At 29.9% G+C, this 20,485-nt stretch overlaps 2 protein-coding genes across 2 annotated transcripts; both read right to left on the bottom strand.

The window, feature by feature from the left end:
- Nucleotides 1–4,952: 4,952 nt before the first annotated feature.
- LOC123303004 (zinc finger protein 271-like) lies at nt 4,953–5,987 on the bottom strand. The gene is made up of 2 exons (XM_044886098.1): nt 5,635–5,987; nt 4,953–5,343 (listed from the first exon to the last, which is right to left on the bottom strand). The coding sequence occupies exons 1-2, from the start codon at nt 5,985–5,987 to the stop codon at nt 4,953–4,955; spliced, it is 744 nt and encodes a 247-aa protein (XP_044742033.1).
- A 2,450-nt stretch (nt 5,988–8,437) lies between these two features.
- On the bottom strand, nt 8,438–20,017 carry LOC123302216 (G1/S-specific cyclin-E). Its single transcript, XM_044885059.1, has 6 exons — nt 19,857–20,017; nt 19,112–19,165; nt 18,984–19,035; nt 13,879–14,305; nt 11,624–12,267; nt 8,438–10,672 (listed from the first exon to the last, which is right to left on the bottom strand). The coding sequence occupies exons 2-6, from the start codon at nt 19,126–19,128 to the stop codon at nt 10,535–10,537; spliced, it is 1,278 nt and encodes a 425-aa protein (XP_044740994.1). The 5' UTR covers nt 19,129–19,165; nt 19,857–20,017; the 3' UTR covers nt 8,438–10,534.
- Nucleotides 20,018–20,485: the final 468 nt, after the last annotated feature.

Raw genomic sequence — 20,485 nt, 5'->3', positions numbered from 1 at the left:
TCCTTCATTCTCATCACAGATTTCACTGGGAGAGGATAAGGCACTTCATGTAGTTACGGGAATTTTTTATATCTATAAATAGAAAAAACCGTTGATTCTTATCTTCAAAGGATGTTTTCATAAAGTCCTAACTTGTTTGAATCATGATTAGGGATGAGCATCGATGGTCGATGATTTCAAAACATCGATGTTTCCATGTCGATGTTCGATGTTTTTGACATCGATGGTAAGGGAACGATGTTAAACTTTATTTCAATGAAAGGAGGTAAATCCTGTTTACGCGGAAATAATTCGTTCGCCAAATTGAGTACATTAAAGAATGCGCTAGATGAGAAAGAATCCTTGTAGTTCCTTATTTTAATTTAAAAAAAGGGTCGATGATTCTTTTGGTTAGTTGTTCGATAGTTAATTACATCTTAAAGTTCATTTTACCGCCTCCTTGCATAACCTCATGAACAGAATTTTACTGAAATAGCTTCCAGAAATATATATGGACCATTTCGAAGAACTTGCACTGAACTCAAAACAAGCCAAACAGTATACAAAATTCTGGTACCGCTACATAGATGATATCCTCATATGTTTTGATGAGACGACCAGACAACTAGAAAGTTTTCTAGATTTTGTCAACACAATAAACAGCAAGATCCAGTTTACGTTGGAAGTGAAATGCAACAATGAAATTACATTCTTGGATGTACGAATCAAAAAATCGAAGAACAAATTAGTTTTTGATATATATCGTAAACAAACATTCACTGACACGGCAATTCCAATGGATTCGGTTCACCCATCAAGCCATAAGATATCATCATAATTTGCGATGATCCATAGACCTTTAACACTACCACAATCAAACGAAAATTTGGAAAAAGAACTCAACACTATCAAACTTAGCGACTAGTAATGGGTTTGACTCTCAGATAATAAAAACAACGAAAAACAATCATTACAGGAGACAAAGAAAAATATTATTATAGGACATTGACGTATTTTGGGAAAATTTTCGAATAAATTACAGGTGTATTATGAAAACAAGAAACGAACATCGCATTTAAACTTGCTATCAAATTAGGCAATCTTCTTTTAAATAATAAGACCGTGATAGAAAAAAGGAAAAATCAAGGATCTACAAATTAACTTGTCATGATTGCAAAGGTATCTACATAGGTCAAATAGGGAGGTCCTTTGGCACAAGAAAAAAAAACTTGGCGCTCTCTACAACTGAAAAAGTGAGACTTCACTTTCGCCAATCATTTGATGGTTGAATTTCACCTCCTAATCATCGGATATGGAAATTGTCCAAAGGTTACAATCTCGAAGCCATAAAGATATACAAACACAAATAAGAAGTACAAATTCTCCTCAATGAAAAAATAGACCTTTTTAATTCCAAATTGTTTTCCTTACTCTAAAGCAGGCATGAGTATTTTGTACAAAAACAATTTATAATTTCATCTTTGTCTGACGCATTTAATCAACCTTCTAGCCTATTTTCCAATAGGCTTTCCTATTTTTTGGTTTATATGGCTATATAAACCAAAAATCCTTTGTAAAATTTCACATTTGTACATTTGTATGTATGATCGAATAAGTCGATATTGCAAAATAAAAATTAATTTTCTAATTGTTTACAAATTTTCCACAAACTAAAGCTCTCAAAAATCAATTTTTTGATCCTACTTAGAAAATATTATAAAGTTGGGGAATTTTTATTCTAATAAGTCCCGGCAAAATTTTTCCTTGAACATGATTAATTTTCGCATGCAAAATTTTTGCAAAATCTCGTTGAAAACATGCTCCTGAATTTAAAAGTGTAGGTTACCGGTGGGTAACCCGGTTGGATATTGTTAAAACTAATTTTTAAACAAATAAGTAATATTGACCGAATCACTTAGGAAAAAATTTTATCATGTAATTGGGGTAAAAAATTCATAAAATTTGAAAAAACACGATTTTTACGATTTTCTACCCTCAAAAAGCCTATGAAAAAATCAGATTTAATATGTATAAAACTTTAATTTGTAGTGTAAAGCTTACTCAACAACATCTTGAAAAAATTTTTGGTTTAATTGAATTTCAGGTGCTTGATTGTTATTTGTTAAGAAAGCACGCGAAAAACCACCCAAAAATAACGATTTTCTGTTCTATACATGCTAAAAAGATGGAATTTTCACCATTCAACTCGAAATAGTCAAATTAACAGAAAAGTTCGAAAAATTTGACTTTATTTTGAGTCGATTGGTAAAAATCCCATCTTTCTAGCATGTGTAGAACAGAAAATCGTTATTTTTGGGTGATTTTTCGCGTGCTCTCTTGACAATTAACAGTCAAGCACTTAAAATTCAATTAGACCAAAAGTTTTTTGAGATGTTGTTGAGTAAGCTTTTCACTACAAATAAGTTCTATACATCCAAATCTGAGTTTTTCATAGGCTTTTTGAGAGATGAAAATCGTAAAAATCACGTTTATTCAAATTTAGAGAAGAGTCAGTTTTCGACTCCAATTATATGATAAAAATTTTTCCGGAGCGATTTGGTCAATATTACTCATTTGCTAAAAAAAAATTAGTTTAAAACAATATCCTACCGGGTTATCCACCGACAACCTGCACTTTTAGGTCCAGTAGCATGTTTTCAACGAAATCCTGCAAAAATTTTGCATGCGAAAATTAATCATGCCCAATGAAGTTTTTTGTCGGGACTATTAGTTGAAAGTTTAAAAAAAAAAACACACCACTCAAAAAACTATTTATTTACACATAAATATTTATTTTTAACCAAACAGTAATATGAATGTTCTTTCTATTCGCACCGTGTGTGAGTTTTATTGAGGCGTTTCCATGGTAGCGATACACTATTTTAATTATAGAATTGTATGGATGCACATGTATGCATTGCATTTATGACTTATATTGAAAATTTAATATTAATAAATTTAAATAAATAATTATGATAATTTATATTTGAAAAATAATATTTGTGCAATTGATTTCTTATTTTCACAATTTTTAATGCATCAAGTTTAATTAATTAGTGTTTTTCAATAATTTTAATTTGACATTTTCTATAACATTAACATGTAAAGAATTGCAAATTAGTCATAACAGTCTCCTTTATCGCCAAAATTGTTCACTGGAAGCGCTGGCATCGATTTTATTGTCCCTACCATGACTACGCACACAACGAATACACAAATAAGCATTTCTTTTCATCACAAGATTTCTGATAACTTGTTAAATTCATCCACTCCAACTTGGCTGTTTAACCTCAGCCATTTAAGCCAAAACTTTTGTGTAAAACTGTAGTTATCGAATTTACGAATTATATGTTCGAATTTACGTATAAACCGAGGTAGAAATCCTGGGGGAAGTGCAATATATTATAAAAGTAGTTAGAAGATACTGAATAAAGATTTGTGGGGTAAAAATAAGTTTTAACGGCAAAAGTGTAATAACAGTTGTAAAAAAAAAAAATTTGTAAAAGCAAGAAATTCTATGAAATACAACAGTAAATGTCTTTGGTCTTACATAAAAGGAGGGATCATTGAAAACAATATTATATCCGAATTCTAATTAGGGTTTAGGGCATCATATGAAACTATGGACAACATAGTCATAATTGATGCCCTTATGAAAAAATGTTTAGCAACGAAAAGGCGAAAACTTTACTATTGTTTTATTGACTCAAAAAAAAAGCTCTCGATTCGGTCGACCGAAACATGCTATGGGAGTAGTGACGACTTATAAAAATTTGATATTATCGAAGAGTTCAAAGAATACACATAATTTCATGGTTCGTTTGGAATCGAACAGAGACATGTTATCGGTACAAGTTTTCAAAAGAATGTATAGGTACTGGCTACACTTACTAAACTCTTCAGAACACAGATTAATTAAATTATTTGCGCCTGAGGGACTTGCATTCTTGTCCAGAAAACATAACAGGTGGAAACTGGTGCTCACAATTACAAACACTTCTGCATTGTTCTGAAAACCAGGATCTTTGGAACGATCAATCTATCATAACTATCAAAAGATCGATGAATACTGTACTGGAAGGCTACAAACGAAAGCTTCATGAAAATGATTTAAATTCAATGAATTCATCCAATTACAGCAGCATGTATCGACATTTATTCAACTGCAATACACACTCGTTGCCCCATCGTCAAACTCAGATCAATTTGCCAAATTAGGACTGCTAGCCGGTTTCGTTTCCGTTTGCTTGTAAATAGTCTCAAATACGAACTAAACAGTGATCAAAATTGCCCAATTTGTAATCTACAAGAACCGGATGCCTTAAATCACTTCTTTGTTCGTTGTATACAAGTTTACCTTTATATACAAGTTATAGATTACAATATTTGGACAAATACCTAAGTGAAATTTCCAATATTAATGACCTGTATCACCTGTTTAATATTGAGTATGTTGAAAAAATTAATGACATTTTTAGATTTACAGTGTCGGCTTTTCGGTTCCGTGCATTTGTACTGGACGAGTAATTAAACTTTAATTAGTATTAGCAAAACGCCAACCAGTTTTGTTTTATGTCTATTTTTTGGATTTTTGTGCATGTTAAAAGGTATTACTAATTCTTATTGAAATACTTTTGGTATTTATTTTTGTTAATTACAAACTGAACTCTATTTGTTACAATCGCTGTAAGATTATAAACAAATATATTTTATTATTATCATTACTATCGAAGAGGATAAGTTTGTTGTTTTACACACATTAAAACATAAAAATGTATATATGAGCCATTCTGACTTTTAATTATTAAATTATAAAGAATTTATGTTATTTTATTTAATTTGTTTTTTAAATTTTTACGTAAATATATATTTTATGATTTTGTACTATTATGTAACACAAGCTGTAATTTTGTAATAATTGATTTGCTTTTTGTATATCAATATAGAATATATTAAATGAATTATATGTTTTGTTATGCTTTTTCTTCGGTATGAATCAGTTTTTTATGTTGAACTAAATTACTTCTAGTATTAAATGTTTTTTTACAAATATCACATGAAACTGATTGTTCTCCAGTGTGAATCGTTTTATGTTTCAGTAAACTACTTTGTGAATTAAGTATCATGCTACAAACGTTGCACGGGAAAACTTTTTCTTTACTATGATGTACTTGTTTATGTTTAAGTAAATTTGGTCGTTGACCAAAACTTTGATCACAAATATCACATGAAAACGGTTTTTCTCCAGTATGTACCCGTTTATGTGAAACTAAAATACTGTGTCGACTAAATGTTTTATTGCAAATATCACAAGAAAATGGTTTCTCCCCACTATGAATCCGTTCATGTTGAGCTAAAGCACCTCTTTGATTAAATGTTTTATTACAAAAGTCACATGAAAATGGTTTTTCTCCAGAATGAATTAGTTTATGCTTAGCTAAATTGGTTCTCTGATTAAATGTTTTGTTACACACATCACATGAAAATGGTTTTTCTCCCGTATGAATCCGTTCATGTGTAATAAGATGGCTTTTATCAACAAATGTTTTAGTACAAATTTCGCAAGAAAATAATCTTTTTTTAGTATGTATACGCTTATGTTCGATGAAATTTCGCCGAGCAGTAAATGTTTTATTACAAACTACGCACACAAACTGTTTATCTTCATCTGGAATTTGTTGTGGTTCTGAATCTGAATCACTTTCTTCTAATATTTCATCTTTGATGATTAAGTCTGTATTTAATTGTTTTTCAAGTTTAATATTTTCACATTTCACTGTGTCAAAATGTTGGTTGTTTTCATAATTTTGTTCATATTTCACACTCACATTGTCTAGTATATCTTCAACGTTGTCTTCTTCATTTTTAACTCCGTCATCTTTCATTTCATGAATATCGTCTTCGAATGGTTCAGTTTTAATAGTTACGAATTCAATATTAGGTTGTTTTTCATTATTTTCTTCACTGATTAACAAATGATTACTTTTATCTTTAACTAAACTTGCCATTTTTTTATGATTTATATTTTGCAAATTGATGTACTAATAATTATCCTATTAACACGTCAACTGTCGACACCATTAGCATCAATTCATAGCAGTATCGCCAACACCTGAAATTTCTTTCCCCTAACAATAATTTCAAAAACCCTTAAAATCTCCTAAACTACCAAATTTAAAAAACATAAATTATGTCGGCACTGTAGATTTTTTTTTATTTAAATTTTATATGTTATAGCCTTTAATTCCAAAAAAAAATTGTCATTTAAAAAAAAAAATGCGGCACTGCGCGTACCTTATGTTGCAACTTTACTTAGTTCATTACCAAATGGTAATGGTATTTCAACAATTAACTCATGTTTGTTTTCACTTGTTTTTTATAGTTTTGGAGAAAATGGACACCTAAGTTGCGCCATCACAGATAAACAGTGATGTTTACGAAAGAATGCTTCAAGGAATAAGGAATAACTTTTGTTCTATCTCTAACGATTTACAAGATGGATACATTTTCATTTGATTGAATGAGCAAAAAAATTTCATTTTAAAATTGGCATATCTTGGTCAATTTTTGAAGCTAGAAAGTCGAAACATAAACGAAAATGTGAAAAAATACTTCAGCTAGAACTGCTAATTAAACTTTTTTTTTTTATTTGATGCATAGTTTTTTTGTAATTTGTAAAAAACTGATTAAAACCCCACAAAAAATGAGGTTAGGTACACTCTTGAGAGGTTGACTTTTTTTACAAAGTGTTTACAATTACAACCAGCGTTAGCATTCGTACGATAATTATCGTACACATCACATAATTTAACCCTTCGTACGATAAAACATAGAGGTGTCGTTATGTGACCAAATTGTACGATAATCCAACGTATGCAACATAATTTTGCGATAATTTTTTTCTGTTCAAATGTTCCCACCAAAATTGAATTGATTTTTCACTATGCTGCCCTCTCGTATTAACTTTCTGAGTTTCTAATCATCGCAGATTACAACCTAAAAAAACGACTGTGAAAATCATGAAGGTTATAAAGACGAACGATCGCTATGTGTTAAAGCATCTGTCCCTGAAAATTTTCGTTAACATGCATTAATTTTTTCTTTTTTCACATGATATTCTATTTCATTTTATTAGACTATACAATAAGGTTCCAATTAAAATCGGTAGATACAATACAATATACAGTATACAATAAGGTTCCAATTAAAATCGGTAGATAGAGTCCATTTTAGTATGATTGTCTCATATTATAATATCCGCCAGCGGAAATAGCGTCCCCAAATTATTATATAATGGTGATTGAATTAGTTTTTTCTATCATTTTCCACCCAAAATTTTCGTTTGTCCATCCTCTAATTGAAAATTATGACACAATTAAAAATTTTATATAAAATGCAGATGCCATTCGTTTGGTAACGGTTCGCGGTCCACTTCCGAGTACGATAACTGTGGCGCTTCGATTTGACTTTGTAATTTTGTTAAATATAGTATAATAAAACGAAAATGAAGAGCTTCGACTTAGCTTTTCGAGTAATCGAAGCTTAAAGTGAAATTTGGAATCATATATTACGAGTTTTTTAAATTTTTTTGTAGAATTTGTATGTTTCCTTGGAAACCAATAATTCATATTTGCTCTGGTATTAGAATACTCTAAATTAATTTATAAAAAAAATTATCAAATTTTCTTCAATTTAGGTCTACAATGTTGGAAGCAAGCAAATAAAACGAAAATTTCCTTAATTTCCGTTTTATTATACTACATTGAACAATATTTCGCCAATTAAAAATTTGGAATTAATAAACAGAAGAAACATACCTTGGTGTTATTTTCACTCACAATTTCACTTCACTAATTAATTATACGAACAACATTAGTGGTGTGATTTCAATTAAAACAAAAGACGCCGGCTTTTATAAACATTCAAAAGAAGACACCGAAATTCTTGCAATTCAAGAATAATATATAATTTTAGCGCGAAAATTTTAAATTACTTGAATATAATCCAAAATTAATGTAATATTTGTGCATTACCATTATACAAATTAGATGCAAAGAATTTCAAAAAATCCCTAATACTGTCGGCGTCCGTTTGAATGATATATTCTTGGAAATGACTTTGGTGATGTAACTTTGCTGCTTTCAAATAAAATATTAAAACAATAAATTCATGAAATTTCGAATTATTTATTTTTGAATGTATGAAAAAATATAAATTGATATTGTATTTAAATTACATAAATTACAGTGTTTATATTCGATTAAATAATTAATTATTATCTGAAATCAGTCACATTCAGACCGACCCACAAAACAATCTATAAAAAAATACAGTAATTCACAAAATAAAATTATTTTTATTTAATTTTTTATTTTATTGTTTATTAATTTTTTTATTTAATTTTTCTTTTATTTTATTTTATTTTTAAATTTAAATAAACGTTTGTGAAAATTATATACATCACAGACTGGCTAATCATTAACCGATAATTTTGCAATATATAATCCTGGCGATGGAATGAAATAGAAGAGGTGGTCTTGATATTCAAAACCTTTCGAATCAATTGTTAAACCAATCATCGTAAAAAGTTATATAGGGTTGAGATTGACAAATTTTATTTAAATCTTAAAACAACTACTTTTTGTATAGGGTGTGACGGAATAGTAGAATTCACAGCAGAAAGAATAAGAAAAAGAAATATTCTACAAAAAATGCAGAGTTAAATGAGTTATATTAAGTTCAATCATTGAAACTGTTTTTGATGGCCTATTTTTTTAGATTTATCATCAGTTATTTTTTATTAGCAACAGTTCATTTTTTAATGATCTTGAAAGAAAATATCAATTTCAAAATCTGATCCCAGCACCGCTCTTTAACCGTTCGTCCATCGCGTGATAAGCGTGGATATGTATTTGATAATTTTTTTTTGTCTAAATAATAAAAAAAACTATGATCGTCAGAAGCTCCCAATAAATGTAATACATAATATTATAGTATTCATTAAAAAAAATTGCATTCCCGGGATTACAAAAATACGACACCCTGTCTATTACGCAACTCAGCATTGTCAAGCTAACCGTAGTAACCTCCATCTATCTTTTATAATTTGAATCATATACAATTATTATTTATAAATTATTCTACTAAATTCTAAATCTTATTCTAAATCTACATACTTTGAGGTTACGTTATAAAGATAATTAATGTTTTTAATTATAATTTATAAATTATTTGTAAGGAATTATGTTTGAATTAAAAATGTCATTTAATTTAATGCAAGGGAAACACAACTTGAAGACTTAAAATAAGCAAATCAACGCTGTATCACTGAATATCAATAAATGTTTCAAACTTATACCACAAATATATATGTTTTATTTAAAAATCAAAACAGACGTTCGTATTGGAATACCCTTTACATTTATTTACTGATTATTCCCCCAAAAAAGTGCAGAATACGTTTTTTTTTTTTTTTTTTTTTTTTTATAAAAAATTTATTTGATGTAAATGTTTATATGTAAAACAGCGCACATCGCCGTGTCAACTCAGTGCGGAAATTTCACGCAATAGACGAATGGTTAATGATCTTGAAAATGAAGTTCAATTACATGAACTGGCTTCAGTACACTCTTTTAAGCATACAACAACATTGGTATAAAATTCTTCTTAATTCATTATTTCTCGAGTTGCTCAACTGGTAATTTTCTAATACTCCGTACATATCTTATATTTATTTACAATTCAATCAGTTTGGTTGAGTTAACACAGTTTGACTTCTCTTAGTAGCGTGAAATAAGGAAAGTGATATACATATATTCAATGTTATCTTAAGAGTTAGCACGAGTTGGCTTTTTTTTTTTGCAATCTCGCTTTAGAAAAGTGATGTACATCCAATATATGTATATCACTCTTCTAATGAGATCTGCGATAAAAGAGTAGTTGGCCAACCCGTGCTAACTCAATCCAACTGACTTAGTAATAAGTTTATGTGCTTTTAGAGTGAATGTATGTATATCTTCAAATACGCACTGTACAAAATATCCAAGCCGTGCTATCTCAACCCAACTGAGTAGTAAATATGAATATATAAGAAACTAGAGTGAATGTATAAACAAATTACTCTTCGATAAAAGACAAACATCTTTTATTAAAGTATATTCAACGCAAATAACTAAATTTTTTGATTGAAATTAGTACCGAATAGATGGATTTCGATTATCGATAAGTGGACATATCTTCAGACTCAAATCTCTGAGACACACATTTTGAGAAAATATTTTTATTATTTTGCCTGGTCGAAGCTAAAATTCTTTCGCAGTTACCCTGCCTATAGCCACCAATGGCTATATTAGAAAGCAACCCTATTAAGTAAAATTCAATTTTAAGATATTTTAATAAAATTTGATAATTTCAACCTTTTTAGCTTTTGAAGAAGAGGTAATCGACGTCTTATTCGAATGGTACTGTACTCATGACAACCCCTCTATTACCTCCCATCAACAAGCTGTACAATTACTAAATATACCGTATTTATTATTTTTATTTTAAAACTACGTTAAAGTGGATTCAAACTTTTTTCTTTTGTTCCTCCTTTTCGTCCGCTTTTTGGTGGTGTTAACATAACATTTTTTTCTGGTGACTCTATTGAACTCTCTTTACATGGTGTTCTTGGTGGTAGTAACTTTGCTCTTTCCTTAAAAAAATTCAAAATGTTAATAATTGATTTAATCAAAAAAAAAATATAAAATCAAATACTTTTTAAGGTAGTTCAAGCCACAGAATAATTTATATAAACACAACCAATTTATTAAGGATGTACGAGCACCAAGGCAATTTTAAATGAAAATTTTTTTTTAATGAAGTTGGGTCAAATCTAAATCAAATCTGATAATTTGGGGGTAAGGGGGTTGCCCCACTATTTACATAAATAAATGGCTTCAAAAGTAGATATATGGAACATTGGTTTTATGGTAAAACGGTAGATGGATGATATGTGATGGGGGGGGGGTAAATGAACTGAGAAGTTGGCACCTATGAAAACAAACAATTGAATGAGTTTTGTTGACGCAACCGTTTGGTTTTTGACGTCACGTAAATAAAGAAAGATTACCACTCTTAAATAGCCACACACACATAACTGATATTCCCATATTAATACCTTCGTGGGTAAACAGTGATGTTTACAAGAAAATGTTTCAAATAAAAGTTGTTTATTTTTTTATAAGGAACAATATTTTGCACATTTAAACATTTGTTCTATCTCTAACGGTTTACAAGATGGGTCCTACGGAACCAAGACCCAATTGACCTATGTTGCTCATTTACAAACTCGACCTCACTTTTAACGTCTTAAGCACACTATAAAAATTTTAGCTTGATATCTCTTTTCGTTTTGAGTAATCGTGATGACAGACAGACAGACGACAGACACACAGACATACGGAAATGGACTAATTAGGTGATTCTATGAACACCTAAACCAAATTTTTTTTCGTAGCATCAATATTTTTAAGCGTTACAAACTTGGGACTAAACTTAATATACTTAACTTTCATATACATGGTATAAAAAGAAGAAAAAAAACCAGGGAAGCGGGTGTTTGCAGCTAGTAAATAAATAAACAAAATGCTTAATAAATACTCACCAACATTTCTAAATTAATATTATGGGTTTGCATTGTATGCGTTTCATCGTTAACAATATTTGGTATTGTTTTCGTCAAGCCAGTACGTGAATTTGTTTTCTTCGGTTCAATTCCTGTAATAACTGGTCGTGTTGTTTCCTTGACAACCACTGCAAATGGATACATCCAATCAACACATGGTTTTAACGTTTGCCATGTCAGACTGGATACAGCTAACGCAACTTCTCGATTAAAAACGTAATAAACAGATGCGGCCGCAATAACCGCATATGAAAATCGAAACAATCCAATATCCCAGGCAGCTAAATTACATATACGTATTGCTGTTTCGTAATCCATTGCTGAATATTGTGGATAAACAAATGAATTCTCATTTTGTTCTTTACATCGGACCATCGACGTTTCATGATTCCCGTGATGTGTTGATTGAATTTCAGTCTTATGTATATATATTTGCATATATAAGCACAGCCAATAATTAACGGTCATTGGCGTCAATTCCCAATTTAATTCTCTTAATACAATCACCTCTTTCGTTAATATATTATCATCCGTACATGCGCCATCTGTTACATATGAAAATTCTGCTAATTTTGGTGGATATATTTCTTCAACTTTCGCCGCCAGAAATAAACATGTAATACCTATAAGAATAAATATTATGTTAAATATTATTTACTACAGTGAAACCTGGTTAAGTGAGACGTCAAGGGGCCTGTCTCATTTACAGAGGTCAGAACACAGGTTATTTCAGTTATAGAGGTGCGATTATTAACTAAAATAACGTATTATCAATATCATGGCTGCTACAAAAATTATGAATCACGAGCCTTCGCGCGAAATCTTGTGCTTTTTCTTTAATCGGTTCAACTTACCGAAACGTTTTTGTTACGAAGTTGCTTAGCCCTTGTTAGCAAACATTGTTCAAGTTCAGGATATTGTGATAAACGTACACGTTTTAGTTTTCCTTGTCGTTCAAAACATTGAGATTGAGTTTTATCTTTATTCTGAATTATTCTACAAAGAGTAGATTTTGGCTTATTAAATTCGACACAGGCTTCATTGCGTGTCTTCCCACTTTCATAAACGGATATTAACTTCAGTTTTTCACATAGTCACGATACATTCGTATGGTAGTAAATCAAAACTAAATCTGAAGGTCATTGAGACTCAAATATAGTTAAGTGCGGAATTTTCGGGAACAATAAAAATAAGTAAGTAAACAAAGAAAACGTTACCTCAGTTCTCGGTTAGAAAGGTTAATGCATATAAAATTCACTCGTTGTCTCAGTTACAGAGATAACTATGACGATAAAATCGAAAGAACGAATCCCAGATATAGAGGTTTACTTTATTCCAGTAACGGAGATAGCTCAGTGCCAAAGTGTCGGGACCTCGGTATGAGTTTCAGAGGAATAGTGGGAGTTTACGATTATATCGTACATGATTTACTCTTGTAGTAGTGTGTGTTGAGTGATAACACTATAAAATTTTAATTTTAACTTTTGTTTTATCTCTTACGATTAACAAGATGGGTCCAACGGATTCAAGACCCAATTGACCTATGGTGCTCATTTAAGAACTCAGTCTTACTTTTTACATCCTGATTACGCTATAAAAACTCGATCTCTCTTTTTGTTTTTGAGTTATCGTGCTGACAGACGGGCGGATAGACTGACAATCAGAAATGGGCTAATTAGGCGATTTTATGTACAACTTTACCAAAATTTTGTTCGTACGATCAATATTTTTAGGCGTTACAAACTTGTGATTAAAGATAATATATATACCTTGATATATTTCATATAAATAGGGTATAAAAATTATACATATTTTCGAGGAAATTTAGTAACATTCTTCCATATTCCATTTTACATAAACGTAAAATACCGATCCGATGTAAAGTTTAATCCTCTACAAAAAATTGTATGTACAATTTATTGAAAATTTGGCTTAGCTTACGAGACATTTGAAAAAAACTAAAAGGGGTTCTTTTTCAACCCTATCTTCAATTTCCACCCTCTTATTTAATAGCACTCCGCGGTTTTTTCTTGTTTAATAACTCATTAAACGATTCTAAATAAACTGAATATGCGACACCAAAGTTTTTTCCTAGCTACAGGGATGTGAAGGAAACACTGAGGGAGACAAACTGACAAATCTTACAGAAATGGATATCGAGGTAACTGATCGGTCTATACAAGGAAGCGAATTAGGATAAAAAAAGTTAAAATATGATAAATTAAAGTACAAACCTAATAATTGAAGTTGTGTTTTTGGAACGTCGTGACGTTTGGATAAATATCTATCAATATAATCTATAGCTAAAAAGTATGTTTCTCTATGTAATCGATATACTTCGCATACTTCTGATAACCAATCTAATAAAATAGCACGCATTCTAGGTATTAAAGCTGGATTATTTTCAAACACATTTTGTACACGTTGTTTTGCACTATCTTCATCCTCTTTCATCATCACCTTCCACATTTCGGTACTATCCGCCCATGGTAATACCGGTAATGGTGGCGGATGTGCTCCACGCGGTGTCATAAATGGTGAACCTAATCCAAATGAATGACAATTAGGTGTTCGCAATCCCTGTGCCAATAATGATGTGTATGTGTCGTCTTCATCGCTTTCCGAATAGATTTTCTTTGATGGTTGTATATTTTCTTGATCCTAAAATGCGAACAGAAAAATTATATTAAAAGAAATAAAAAATTGAACTACAATCTGGATTAAAATGGTTAAGTCATCATGTGACTAGTCAAGTTGCCAACTAATTTATAATGATTGAATTTAAATCTATCCTACTGGTTTTGTAAGTTCCGAAAAAATATCACAGTTATACAGTATTAATAGTATTTTTACAGCATATTTTTAGTTGTTTCGGTCAGTTTTTTCATCGAAACATTTACGATAATAAGGTGGTAAAATAAGTATATTTAAGTGGCAATAATACTATACAGATACGAAATATTTATGGTAAATAATTTTTTACGTAGTTTGCGAATCCGTTGTAGGAGCTGGTGAAAAATTAACAGTTTTTCTTTAATTAACGGAAGTCACAAATTTTCAGTGTCATTAAAGTTATTTTTAGTACCTAACAATCAATAAATGAATTACGTTAATTAAGATAGGTTATTAATTACCTTATTTAACATTAAATATGCTTAAAATGTACAAAAAATGATTTTAATCGCGAAAAATGAATATTTCTAGATTTGAGGTTATGATGTTCTCTGATATCATGGATATAGGAATATTTTAAAAGGGATGGAGTATAACCGAGTGGAGTCTCACTCAGGGGGAAGAGGCAGGGTATCATTGTGCCTACTTTCGATTGGCTGTTAACTAGGCGCATGCTGAAAGTATGCTCAAAGCCTTCTTTAAGTGTTTTTGATTCGTTTGTAAGCATGGAAACATGTTTGACAAATGGTTGACGTATGTGGACAACATAAATAAATAATCTTATATTCAAAAAAAAGTAAAATTTGTAAAGAAAAATAAATATGTGAAGTATTTATGCTTGTTTTAAAAGAATTTTTTCAACGATATAAGTAACCTAAACGCTACAATATTCTATTCAATTTAGTGAATATTCAATCTTCAATCCTAGTGTTACAACTATTATAAGTTAACTAATGAAATTCAAAAGAAGGCTTAAGAATGTCTCGAAAATACGTCGATTAATTTTCAATACTAAATTTCAACGTATTATAGACATACATTTTTTTCTTTAGGGTAAAAGATTTCACTTTAAATAGAAAGATTTTTTGCTCGGATCAATCTACAACACACGCAGAATTGCTACCTATTTAAATTTTTCCGCAATTGAAAGTGCGAACAGCCGCAGCCAATCAAAAGCAGGTATATTACTTGAGGCAATCTAAAACCATGGATATAGAAATATTAAAATCTAAAACACACGAAATATTATCGTTCTATTTGTATTTCCCGTAAATAAGAGCCGCAGACAATCAAAAGTAGGCACATTGCTTCCCCCCTTTGTGATACACCCCCCTCGTCTAATGTAGGATTTTATACTACATTCCTACTATAATTACTAGATCCGTGTCTAGAAAAAACGATTTTTAATTTCGGAAAAAATTTTTTGAAAACTATGGTTTAAGCTAGTTTGGACCGTGCTGATCAAAAGTTTTTATAGACTTAACCCTTCAAACCTTTCCCTTATGAACTACGGCCCCATATAGGCATAACTTTTGAAGGGCCGTAGCTTGAACGGGAAGGGTTTCAGATGGTTGAGTCCATAAGATTTTTATATCAGCATGATCAAAACTGGCTTAATCTTTAGTTTTCAAAAAATTTTAACCGAAATCAAATATCAATATCTCCTTATGTGTGCATAACCTTTGAAGGGTCGTAGTTCGAGAGGGGAGAGTTTTTGAGGATTGAGTCTAAAAATCTGTTAATCAGCATGATCAAAAGTACCCAGGGCAAGTAGAATATGAATATAACATATCCAAATTTCAAATCGATAGAATAAAGGGTATAATCGCAGTGCTTGAAATTCAATTGTTACTTTAACCATTCTTATCTGGAAAACCGCCAATCAAAGATTTTAACTTTATAAAAAATTCTTTTTGATTTTTTAGCTCATTTTAAACAGAAAAAGTATCTTATTTTTTCGTAAAAATTACCGCTTTAGGTTTGCATGCATTCTAAAAACGGCCGTTTTCAAGACCAAAACAAAAATTTCTTGAAACTTGACGAAAAAATGTGAATGTATGATTTTTTAAACATATTTTGTGTAATTTTCTCTTTAAGAAGTTCAGGTGCTGTACTAATGCTCGTTATTATAAGTCAGTAATTACTCTATGTCAGGGGTGGCCTACCTGCGAAGAGAGAAGTGGATTTAAAAACTGAATCAGCTTAATCATAGATTCAAGATCAGCAACTTTAAAAACCCCCGTTAATGCCTCAAGAAGGCTTAAATTTTCAAAAAATAAAATGGTATTATTTATTTAAGGGCTCTACTTATGCGGGTTAAAAGAGAGGAAGGGGTAACAAAATAAACATAATCACTGAAAATTCGAGATCAGAAAAAATTCGAAAATCCTCTTATACGTTATTAAAATTCTAAACTTGTCAAAAAAATGATCTATTTTATTTTGAGAGTCTTAAAATCCCCGAAAGGGAGTGGTAGGTGCATAAAAGAGTTTATTAATAAAAATATCTTAAATTTCGGATTACTTCAGCATTTTGATCTTTTTAAAATCTTATTAAGGCTATCTGATTTTCTTTACGATAATCCCCTTTCACCTCCAATTGCGCGGGGGTGAAGGGGGTTTATAACTAAAAAGTTCCGCTTTGAATCATATAGACTTTTTTTAGGATAATTTTCTGAAGCCAATGAAAAAAACCGCAAGTCAATACACCCAGTAAACAATTTTTTCGTATGAATCAAAAAATTCTAGGTTCGTTTTTTGTACTACTTAATTTAGAAAAAAAAAATGGCAAAAATCATTTTATTCAAAATAGTCTCAAGTGCAAAAATTTAAAAAAAGACAATTTTACAGCTCAAGAACTTTATATTAAAAACTTTGGCGGAGCTTAAAAATCAAGATCAGATGATCGGAGAGTTCTGGACGAACTCATCGCCAAAATTTGTCAATCAGGGAAGTAAAGTTGAATCAAATAAATAAAAATAAAAAACAATGGTTCATAAACCTCCGTAACGTGAAGGGTCAAAATATTTTATTATATGTTATAATAAAATATACCTGTTCTTAGAAGCACCTGTTGATTTGCAGTACCTTAAACCTTGAATTATTTACTTCCACAAAAATTGTTTTCAAAGGCGTTTCATGAACCATCTTAAGTTTGACGGTCATACGCCAGTGAACTACGTTTTGCAGGCAAAAAAATTGTGCTGCAAATTTTTGGACTTTTTTCAGTTTTATACTTATTACGCAGGTAGAGTTCGTACAAAACGAAGTGGCAACGAGCAAGAGAGAGTGTATGATGTATATGTATGTGCACTCGTATCTACACTCTCTCTTGCTCGGTGCCACTTCGTTTTGTACGAACTCTAGTACAGCTTTTTTTTTGCTTGGAAACTCCCTTCAGGGGTCCAAATAACATACCAAAACAACAGTTTTATATCGAATTCTGGTCGCAATTAATAATAGTTTTCTAATAGTTTTCAAAAATAGAAGTGTTTCCTAGAAAACTTTATTTTTCGTTTTTTTCTAAGAATTTTCATAAGGATCACTGATTGAAGCTACTAAGAAATCGTTTATATTTTTGGAGAAAATAGACACCATTGTTTTGCCATAATTTGCCCTCAAGACAATGATGTTTAGGAAAAATTGTTTCAAACAAAAGTGATTTATTTTTTGTAAGGTACTTTTTTTACATTTAAACATTTATTCTATTTCTAACGGTTTAACATGAGCAAAACTTAAAATTTTACCATTTCGGAAAACCATATGTTTTGTAAGCATCATATCTCAAAAACTATCAGACATACAGAACTGTGTGGCAACTAATGTCAAAAGCTCATAGTTTTTGAATCAAACTGCAAAAACCGAAAGAAATCCGAAAATTTTGTATATTTTTTGCGTGCAAAACGTATTTTCATGCTATCCTAAGGGATCCAAATAACAAAATAGCAGCTTTACATCGCATTTTGCATGATATTTACGAAAAAATGTTTCAAACAAAAGTTGTTTATTTTTTTATAAGGAACATTTTTTACATTTAAACTTTTGTTCTATCTTTTACGGTTTACAAGTCCTGCGGACCCAATTGCCTATGTTGCTCATTTATGAAATCAACCTTTTTTTTACGTCCTAAACACGCTATAAAATTTCAGCTTGATATCTCTGTTCGTTTTTGAGTTATCGTGATGACAGGCGGGAAGATAACCGAAAATGAACTAACAAGGTGATTTTATTAATAAGTATACCAAAATTTTGTTGCTGGCATCAATATTTTTGCCTGCGTTACAAACTTGGTACTAAACTTAGTATACCTTGATAAATATTATATATATAACAGGGTATGACAACACAATTAATAACACAATTAATAAATGTTTTGTTTAGAAAATTTTTTCACTACAATAAGAGAAAATAATTAAAAGTTATGAGCATGATGTGGAAAAGCCGGCTGGGTAATGTATAATCGCATGGTTGTCTTCTAGGCTATTCCACAAAGTGGAAATATCGAGAAATGATCATTAGAAATGTTTACCAACGAGGGATCATACTCTTTAAACTAAAGAGTGTAAATTACAAATTCTGATGTTATATTTGGCAGGTGTTTAGAAATTCGAAAAGTGTTAGCAAACTATTATACACTAATAATAAAATAATAAAAATTTTGATCATACCGAATCCAAACTGCATGCTCGCTTCCTTTTCGTATAAATATTACCAGAATCCCTAATAATAATACAAATTTTATAAATTAATTAAACTAACACTTTATGTAAACTTTAAGCAACGAAATTTAACTTACGATTCAAGATCAGCCATTCTAGTTAAAAATTTGTAAATATTCACTGTAGGGCACCTAAATACAAAAAAATTTATATTAAAAATAAATTGTAATCGAAAAGTTCTAAGAAAACTCAAGGAAAATACTTGAAAATAAATAATACGATCACATCCCGCCAAAGATGCATTGACGCGGCACCATAAATTTACGAATATTTCATATTAAATGCAAAAAAATTTAAAAATTACGTTTCTCAATTTTAAATATGATTAATAAATATTTAAAAAAACCAAATATAATCGAAATAAAACCGAAAATATCAATTTTATTTCAATCTTTCGATATAATAAGGGCGCGAAAAAGTTACCTCCTACTGGAGACACGTATTTAACTAATTAATAAAATTCAAATAAAAATTATTATAATAAATTTACTAAAAATTATTAATTAAAATTAAATTCTAAATTGATTTTTAAAATAAAATAAGCAATTCGACTTATTGGATAAAAAATAATTAACTCGAAGGATAGCAAACTGTTCCTAATATTGGCGGTAACAATTTCCCGCAAAGATTTTTATAGCGTTAATTATCAATATTAGAAAATTTATACATGTTAATCGAAACTTAATTATATTTAATAATATTAATTAACTATGAATTTTCGATGTTATTTAAGACAAATTTACTGTAAACATTAAAAATGAAAATAAGAAAATCCTACTTAGAAATATTTTTATAATATGCATATTAAAAAAATTCACTTACCATGAATTAATGAGATTTATTCCTTCACATCAAATTATTATTAAAATGCAATGCCATTTTATTCACATATACTTTTAAAACAAATTTTATTTAAAATATTTAAATAATAAAAACTTTACGAAACACTTGTAAAAAAACTTTTAGAACATCTCACATTCATGGGGGAATAAAGACAACTGCGATTTAAAAACATATGGTTTAATAAAAACATAGAATACCCACTAGGATTTATCACTACTATATACTTCTCCGTGAAGTCGAGTTTGTTATTACGATGAATGTGTCTAAAGTAACTGTCCCAAATGATGGACATTGAAGTAACTGTTCCAATTGATGGACAAAACTGATTTAATAATAATTGATTACGCTACACTTATTCATATCAACTGAATTTAAATAACCAGGTTCGTATCAAGATTGTATTTTGGACAGATCCCTCGAATTAAAATATTTTATACTTTTTTATACAGAAAAAAGTGATGTAAAACAAGAAAGTTTTAAGAACATAACAAAAAACACTACCGGTCAAAATTATTGATTAACGAATAAATTTGATTACCAATTACAGTAATTTTTGCTAAATAATACTTATAATGTAATGTAATATTATAATACAATTCGGTAATAGA

This window comes from Chrysoperla carnea, chromosome X (assembly GCF_905475395.1).
Source record: "Chrysoperla carnea chromosome X, inChrCarn1.1, whole genome shotgun sequence".
NCBI classification, from domain to species: domain Eukaryota; kingdom Metazoa; phylum Arthropoda; class Insecta; order Neuroptera; family Chrysopidae; genus Chrysoperla; species Chrysoperla carnea.
Note: the sequence above shows the minus strand (reverse complement) of the source record. Positions and strands in the feature narration are given on the sequence as shown.